At 42.8% G+C, this 9,494-nt stretch overlaps 1 protein-coding gene across 4 annotated transcripts in view; it reads left to right on the forward strand.

Annotated features, from left to right (window-relative positions):
• The window catches only part of LOC110524143 (cAMP-specific 3',5'-cyclic phosphodiesterase 4D), a 57,759-nt gene extending 48,265 nt beyond the window's left edge, over window positions 1-9,494 (forward strand). For all 4 annotated transcript variants that reach the window (XM_021603511.2, XM_036977957.1, XM_036977958.1 and 1 more), the window contains 2 exons: window positions 3,881-4,063; window positions 6,643-9,494. In XM_021603511.2, the coding sequence (XP_021459186.2) occupies window positions 3,881-4,063; window positions 6,643-7,197 (738 nt within the window). In that variant the 3' untranslated portion in view covers window positions 7,198-9,494. The remainder of the gene's footprint in view (window positions 1-3,880; window positions 4,064-6,642) is intronic.

Consider the following 9,494-nt stretch of genomic DNA (forward strand, 5'->3'; position numbering starts at 1 on the left):
TTCTCTGTTATCTTAATTTTTGAACACTTGTAATGTAAAAATGTTTTTAAAAAAATGTAAAAACATATTTATCTGTTATTGGTCGATATTCCAATGAAAATATCACATCTAGGTATTGGCCCCAGAATTTCCACATCAGTGCATCCTTAAAATGAGATAGAAAGTATGTTGAAGGTCCGGGTGGCGCAGTGGTTAAGGGCGCTGTACTGCAGCGCCAGCTGTGCCACCATAGGCGACGTTGTTGCGGGGGTGTCTGGTGAGGACCTGCCTTACAACAGACCTACAAGCCCTCAGTCCAGTCCAGCCTCTCTCAGCCTATTGCGAACAGTCTGAGCACTGATGGAAGGATTGTGCATCCTGGTGTAACTCGGGCAGTTGTTGTTGCCATCCTGTACCTGTCCCGCAGGTGTGATGTTCAGATGTACTGATCCTGTGCAGGTGTTACACATGGTCTGCCACTGCGAGGACGATCAGCTGTCCGTCCAGTCTCCCTGTAGCGCTGTCTTAGGCATCTCACAGTATGGACATTACAATGTATTGCCCTGACCACATCTGCAGTCCTCATGCCTCCATGCAGCACGCAGATGAGCAGGGACCCTGGGCATCTTTCTTTTGGTGTTTTTCAGAGTCAGTAGAAAGGCCTCTTTACTGTCCTAAGTTTTCATCACTGCGAGCTTCAGCCCTTGGCAGTCCCGTTCTGTGAGGTTGTGTTGCCTACCACTTTGCGGCTGAGCCATTGTTGCTCCTAGACGTCTCCACTTCACAATAACAACACTTCACACTAACAGAGCAGAAATATGACTTACTGACTTGTTGGAAAGGTGTCCTCCTATGATGGTGCCACGTTGAAAGTCATTGAGCTCTTCAGTAAGGCCATTGTACTGACAATGTTTGTCTATGCAGATTGCATGGCTGTGCTCGCTTTTATATGCCTGTCAGCAAAAGGTGTGGCTGAAATATATATAGTGTAAGTCAAGACATAGTGTCATGTAAATGTAGGTTTCTACATAAATGCCTGAAGTAGAAATCACAACAGTCAAAAGGGTTGAAAAACAAGGGTTTTTCTTTCTTTTTACTATTTTCTACATTGTAGAATAATAGTGAAGACATCAAATCTATGAAATAGCACATGTGGAATCATGTAGTAACCAAAAAAGTGTTAAACAAATCAATATACAGTGGGGAGAACAAGTATTTGATACACTGCCGATTTTGCAGGTTTTCCCTACTTACAATGCATGTAGAGGTCTGTAATTTTTTATCATAGGTACACTTCAACTGTGAGAGATGGAATCTAAAACAAAAATCCAGAAAATCACATTGTATGATTTTTAAGTAATTAATTTGCATTTTATTGCATGACATAAGTATTTGATACATCAGAAAAGCAGAACTTAATATTTGGCACAGAAACCTTTGTTTGCAATTTCAGAGATCATATGTTTCCTGTAGTTCTTGACCAGGTTTGCACACACTGCAGCAGGGATTTTGGCCCACTTCTCCATACAGACCTTCTCCAGATCCTTCAGGTTTCGGGGCTTTCGCTCGGCAATACGGACTTTCAGCTCCCTCCAAAGATGTTCTATTGGGTTCAGGTCTGGAGACTGGCTAGGCCACTCCAGGACCTTGAGATGCTTCTTACGGAGCCACTCCTTAGTTGCCCTGGCTTTGTGTTTCGGGTCGTTGTCATGCTGGAAGACCCAGCCACGACCCATCTTCAATGCTCTTACTGATGGAAGGAGGTTGTTGGCCAAGATCTCACGATACATGGCCCCAGCCATCCTCCCCTCAATACGGTGCAGTCGTCCGGTCCCCTTTGCAGAAAAGCATCCCCAAAGTATGATGTTTCCACCTCCATGCTTCACGGTTGGGATGGTGTTCTTGGGGTTGTACTCATCCTTCTTCTTCCTCCAAACATGGCGAGTGGAGTTTAGACCAAAAAGCTCTATTTTTGTCTCACGAGACCACATGACCTTCTTCCATTCACCCTCTGGATCATCCAGATGGTCATTGGCAAACTTCACACGGGCCTGGACATGCGCTGGCTTGAGCAGGGGGGCCTTGCGTGTGCTGCAGGATTTTAATCCATGACGGCGTAGTGTGTTACTAATCGTTTTCTTTGAGATTGTGGTCCCAGCTCTCTTCTGGTCATTGACCAGGTCCTGCCATGTAGTTCTGGGCTGATCCCTCACCTTCCTCATGATCATTGATGATCCACGAGGTGAGATCTTGCATGGGGCCCCAGACCGAGGGTGATTGACCATCATCTTGAACTTCTTCCACAGTTGTTGCCTTCTCACCAAGATGCTTGCCTATTGTCCTGTAGCCCATCCCAACCTTGTGCAGGTCTACAATTTTAACCCTGATGACCTTACACAGCTCTCTGGTCTTGACCATTGTGGAGAGATTGGAGTCTGTTTGATTGAGTGTGTGGACAGGTGTCTTTTATACAGGTAACGAGCAAAATTACAGACCTTACAGACCTCTACATGCTTTGTAAGTAGGAAAACCTGCAAAATCGACAGTGTATCAAATACTTGTTCCCCCCACTGTATATTTGATATTTGAGATTCTTCAAATTGCCACCCTTTGCCTTGATTACAGCTTTGTACAGTCTTATCATTCTCTCAACCATCTTCACCTGTAATGCTTTTCCAACAGTCTTGAAGGAGTTCCCACATATGCTGAGCACTTGTTGGCTGCTTTTTCTTCACTCTGCGGTCTGACTCATCCCAAACCATCTCAATTGGGTTGAGGTCAGGTGATTGTGGATGCCAGGCATCTGATGCAGCACTCCATCGCTCTTCTTCTTGGTAAAATAGCCCTTATACAACCTGGATGTGTGTTGGGTCATTGTCCTGTTGAAAAACAAATTAAACACAAAAAAAACAAGCCCCACTAAGCCCAAACCAGATGGAATGGCATATCACTGCAGAATGCTGTTGTAGCCATGCTGGTTAAGTGTGCCTTGAATTCTAAATAAATCACAGACAGTGTCACCATCAAAGCACCCCAACATCATAACACCTCCTCCAGGCTTTATGGTTGGAAATACACATGCGGAGATCATCTGGTGACCCACATCGCTTCTCACAAAGACATGGACTCCAGACCAGAGGACAAATTTCCACCGGTCTAATGTCCATTGCTCATGTTTCTTGGCCCAAGCAATTATTCTTATCGGTGTCCTTTAGTAGTGGTTTCTTTGCAGCAATTTATTTGGGCTGCATTCTGAGGTGCAGTTAACTCTAATGAACTTATCCTCTGCAGCAGAGGTAACTCTGAGTCTTCCATTCCTGTGGCGGTCCTCAGGAGAGCCAGTTTCATCATAGCGCTTGACGGTTTTTGCGACTACAATTGAAGAAACTTTCAAAGTTCTTGAAATGTTCCGGATTGACTGACCTTCATGTCTTAAAGTAATGATGGGTTCTCTTTGCTTATTTGAGCGGTTCTTGCCATAATATGGACTTGGTCTTTTACCAAATAGGGCTATCTTCTGTACTCCCCCCTACATTTTCACAACAACTGATTGGCTCAAACTCTTTAAGGAAAGAAAATCGACAAATTAACTTTTAACAAGACACACCTGTTAATTGCATTCCAGGTGACTACCCCATGAAGCTGGTTGAGAGAATGCCAAGAGTGTGCAAAGCTGTCATCAAGGAAAAGTGTGGCTATTTGAAGAATCTTAAATATAAAACACTTTTTTGGTTATTACATGATTCCATATGTGTTATTTCACAGTTTTGATGTCATAACTAGTATTCTACAATGTAGGTGTTCTAAAACCTTTGACCAGTAGTGTATATGTAATAAAAAAATATATATTCTGAAAAGATCAAAGCAATAGATTAACGGGGTCCTTTGTGCTTGTCTCAAGGTCCTGCAGAACATGGTTCACTGTGCTGACCTGAGTAACCCCACCAAGCCACTGGACGTCTACCGCCAGTGGACGGACCGCATCATGATGGAGTTCTTCACCCAGGGGGACAGGGAGAGGGACAAGGGCATGGAGATCAGCCCTATGTGTGACAAACACAATGCCTCTGTCGAGAAGACCCAGGTACTGTACTGTACAGCGCATGTGCATAGCATACAAGTAGTGTTCACGCAGGCGAAGGCGCGCAGGCTCTCTCACTCACTCAAATCTGCAAACCCACCCGCAGATCTTTGGCACTGCTTAACAGACCCAGTTGCTTACAAGTTATTGTCATACTGTCTGTTTGAACCCATCAAACAGTGTGGGACCATACTCGTGAACTTTTGCTAAAACCGGTGGTTTAAATCATTGGTCTTACATTTCTAGCTGCTAGATTTTCTCATAGGCCAACCTGTCAAAAATGCTGGGGACGGCCAGCTGAGCAGATCATTCGATCCGGAAACTAAATAAGGAATCAACCTTAAACAGTATAGCCACCATGCAATTGTATTTGTTAAAAAGGTCAACTTGGCCACCAGAGGGAGATTGTTAAACCATCCAACTGCTTGGTTAAGTGGAGTGTTCCAATATATTTTGCATGATGCTTCCATGGCTAAGCTATTGATGTTCCACAAAGTTCGAAAGGCAGTAAGGCACATTTCTGCATATATGACCAAATTCCAAGTTTTTGCTCACCGTTTCATACACATCCATGTGCTTTTACGGGGATTATACGTTAATATTTTTAGCTACATCCACCTTAAAAATAAATCGAAGATGGAGGTCTTGTCAACTGGTTGTATTTTTTCCAAACCATTATGACTGATTGGGGTCACAGTTCGCTAAAACTTCAATGGATACTTTAGTGAGAACGTATTGGGATCAGATCCAACTACGTAGACAATTTTAATTGGCTGCTAAGAATTTTGTTACTGGATATTGCATTGTGGCAAATTTTGCCAGCATGGTTTATGAGAAAAGCTAGCAACTAGCCATTTGAGACCAATGGTTTAAACCAATGGTCTTAGCAAAAGTTCAGAAGTATGGGTCTTTGTGCATTTACAGTGCCTTGCGAAAGTATTCGGCCCCCTTGAACTTTGCGACCTTTTGCCACATTTCAGGCTTCAAACATAAAGATATAAAACTGTATTTTTTTTGTGAAGAATCAACAACAAGTGGGACACAATCATGAAGTGGAACGACATTTATTGGATATTTCAAACTTTTTTAACAAATCAAAAACTGAAAAATTGGGCGTGCAAAATTATTCAGCCCCCTTAAGTTAATACTTTGTAGCGCCACCTTTTGCTGCGACTACAGCTGTAAGTCGCTTGGGGTATGTCTCTATCAGTTTTGCACATCGAGAGACTGACATTTTTTCCCATTCCTCCTTGCAAAACAGCTCGAGCTCAGTGAGGTTGGATGGAGAGCATTTGTGAACAGCAGTTTTCAGTTCTTTCCACAGATTCTCGATTGGATCCAGGTCTGGACTTTGACTTGGCCATTCTAACACCTGGATATGTTTATTTTTGAACCATTCCATTGTAGATTTTGCTTTATGTTTTGGATCATTGTCTTGTTGGAAGACAAATCTCCGTCCCAGTCTCAGGTCTTTTGCAGACTCCATCAGGTTTTCTTCCAGAATGGTCCTGTATTTGGCTCCATCCATCTTCCCATCAATTTTAACCATCTTCCCTGTCCCTGCTGAAGAAAAGCAGGCCCAAACCATTATGCTGCCACCACCATGTTTGACAGTGGGGATGGTGTGTTCAGGGTGATGAGCTGTGTTGCTTTTACGCCAAACATAACGTTTTGCATTGTTGCCAAAAAGTTCAATTTTGGTTTCATCTGACCAGAGCACCTTCTTCCACATGTTTGGTGTGTCTCCCAGGTGGCTTGTGGCAAACTTTAAACGACACCTTTTATGGATATCTTTAAGAAATGGCTTTCTTCTTGCCACTCTTCCATAAAGGCCAGATTTGTGCAATATACGACTGATTGTTGTCCTATGGACAGAGTCTCCCACCTCAGCTGTAGATCTCTGCAGTTCATCCAGAGTGATCATGGGCCTCTTGGCTGCATCTCTGATCAGTCTTCTCCTTGTATGAGCTGAAAGTTTAGAGGGACGGCCAGGTCTTGGTAGATTTGCAGTGGTCTGATACTCCTTCCATTTCAATATTATTGCTTGCACAGTGCTCCTTGGGATGTTTAAAGCTTGGGAAATCTTTTTGTATCCAAATCCGGCTTTAAACTTCTTCACAACAGTATCTCGGACCTGCCTGGTGTGTTCCTTGTTCTTCATGATGCTCTCTGCGCTTTTAACGGACCTCTGAGACTATCACAGTGCAGGTGCATTTATACGGAGACTTGATTACACACAGGTGGATTGTATTTAACATCATTAGTTATTTAGGTCAACATTGGATCATTCAGAGATCCTCACTGAACTTCTGGAGAGAGTTTGCTGCACTGAAAGTAAAGGGGCTGAATAATTTTGCACACCCAATTTTTCAGTTTTTGATTTGTTACAAAAGTTTGAAATATCCAATAAATGTCGTTCCACTTCATGATTGTGTCCCACTTGTTGTTGATTCTTCACAAAAAAATACAGTTTTATATCTTTATGTTTGAAGCCTGAAATGTGGCAAAAGGTCGCAAAGTTCAAGGGGGCCGAATACTTTCGCAAGGTACTGTACAGCTCACATATTTACTCCCCCCTGTAGGTGGGATTCATAGACTACATTGTCCACCCTCTGTGGGAGACGTGGGCTGACCTGGTCCACCCTGACGCCCAGGACATTCTGGACACGCTAGAGGACAACCGGGAGTGGTACCAGAGTATGATCCAGCGCAGCCCCTCACCCACCCTCGAGGACAGGGACCTTGACGGGGGGCCAGGGGCCCTGGAGGCCATGGCGGGGGGCTGCTGCACCTCCACAGGGGACAAGTTCCAGTTTGAACTTACCCTGGAGGAGGAGGAGGAGGGCGACGTCGAGTCAGACCTGGAGAGCCCACCCGAGGAGGAGATGTCACTGGGGGGAGAGACTTCTAGGAAGACCCCGGCCCTGTCTCAATCCCCAGAGCCCAGCAGCAGCACCAGACACCGGCCCCCCTCCCCTCACCCTGGCCGGGCCCTCAGTCTGACCACCATGTCAGTTAGGAGCCCCGGCCATCTCAGGACGTTGAGCCCCGGGCTGGACGGGGACGACAGAGACGATATGGACAGAGAACTGGGTCAGGAAGGCAATAGTGTAGCGTACCTACGGCTTGGCACGTAACACCAACCCTAGCCCACCCAGCACCTCATTCAGTCCCTGCCTTGGTTCGTGGGTCCCAGCAGCAATTGGACGTGCAGGGTGGGTTTTTTGACAACAGTCTGTAATGACAACAGTCCCTTTACACTGAAGACACCTTTACACTGACCACTTTCCCTCCGTTTAATCTTGTAGAACAAGAAGTATCGTTATATCCTCTTTTTTTCTCCTTTGTGCCAGATGGGACTTTTTAGTCCTGTTTTCTGTAATTGATTCTAGGGGTAAAGTGTCAGAAACAGACTGCTGTATATGTCTAGCTGATCAAAGGTAGAACTAATTACATGGCTAACCAGTCTCACCAACGTCTCCTGATGGAGCAAGGAATTCTACTGAGAAAATGTCTTCCTCAAAATGATGGAATATAGATTTATTCAATGGAATATTGTAAGGATTGTGATCAATTTACAGGGTCTTAGAACTGTTGCACCATACAATTAGGGGGATTATATTTGTTTGAATGCAGTAAGCATAAACTAGTATATTTCATTTAGTTTCTGAGAGTTCTGTGAATGATAAGTTTAACCAAATCCAGTATCTACCTGAATAGTGAGATAATTGTGACTTAAACCTCAGGGTATGGAGAGAGAAATGATTTTAATGTAGCACAGACTTCTTGGGTGCCCCTTAAGATAGACTGCCTGTTTCGAGTTTTGTCGCTGACGACAAACGTTTTTTTAGAACTTCAAGAGGTTCAAGTTACGCAAAAATACATAACTGATTGACATGTGTCTGGCGCCCTCTATTGATCTAAATGAAGAGTTTGAGTTTGAGAACTAAAGCAAGTTAATAAGTATGGAGTAAGAAACAAACAGTACCAGTATAATTATATACAATGGAGTCTGAAATTATTGACACCCTTGATACAGAATCATTTATAGGAAATCTTTAGGGGTGTCAATAATTCTGACCCCTACCTTTTAGGGGGGGGAAAGTCATTTTTTAGCACAAAATATAGATCAGTATTTTTATTATTTATTTTATACAGTCAGTATTGCTATTCTTTATCAAGGGTGTCAATAATTTCAGACCCCACTGTATACAAGTCAAGCATTTAAACATTTCCTGAAGTACTGTGGTTGATTGGGTTGTTTTAAATCTAGACAAACACCACCACTACACTCATATTCGTAAAATTGTATTTGTTTTTATGGGGTCATGTTTTACGTTTGTCACATTTTTAAATATGATATGAAATGGTTGTTTTCTTTTATATATTTGGGATGTCTTCACTATGTCTGTTTGTCTCTGTGCTTTGTAAGCATAGTTATCAGGGTGCCTCCACCATCCAGTAACACTTTACAATCTCTGTTGTAAATTCATTCAGTTCTGAAGCGCTTGAGCCAAACCATGATTCTATTAGACAGCTTACTGAAGGTTGTGTAGATCTGAGAGGAATGGATAGGTGTAATAAATGTGGTAATAATTCCACCTAACCTATCCGAGTGGTTAAATTGTGGTTAAATTGTCATGTACTGTAGCTTAAACCTATGAAATCCTGTCAGATCTCCACAAGTGTCTAGGGGTTAGGGGCTATGGGTTGTTTCTGGACAGGGCCGCAGAGTAGACTAATAGGGGTTTTTGTCCAGTAGGGTGCGATGCTTTGAAAGTTGCAGATAGAAATGTAGTGAACAGAGATGATATGATTCCCTGTAAAACACAACAGAAAATAATTTCCGTATTGACATTTGATAACTTCCCATTTGCCTGAATAAGCCCCTAATGTCTTGTTTAATTTGTTCTTGAGGGGAAACAAGTTTATAGGGAAAATTGTGTGTTTAGAATTTGAACCAAAGCATCTGCCAGCCTAAGTCATTATGAAATGTTTAACACAATGTTCTCTCTGAACTGTTGATTGTATTCATGTTATTTGATCAATTGTTAGAATTATGCTAATTTTTTTCATGGGAAATGTCGCACCTTAATACGTTGGATGTAATGCTTCGACTTAAATGCCTCATTCAATTTTGTCAAGTTGATTAATGTTCTGCTCTTCACAGGGATACAGCTTTTATCTACAGTATGCGAATGCCAATTGACCACAGCAAAACACTGAAACATCCATTTTCCACCAATGCTGTATAACTTTTAACAAGTATGCTACAGGGAAGGACCAACAGGAATTGTAAGACGTTGGAGAATATGCTTGTACCCCAGATGTACAGTACTAGTCAAAAGTTTGGACACCTTCTCATTCAATGTTTTTTTTTTTTTTTTTACTATTTGTTACATTGTAGAATAATAGCGAAGACGTCAAAACTATG

Source organism: Oncorhynchus mykiss, chromosome 5 (genome assembly GCF_013265735.2).
Source record: "Oncorhynchus mykiss isolate Arlee chromosome 5, USDA_OmykA_1.1, whole genome shotgun sequence".
NCBI classification, from domain to species: Eukaryota; Metazoa; Chordata; class Actinopteri; order Salmoniformes; family Salmonidae; genus Oncorhynchus; species Oncorhynchus mykiss.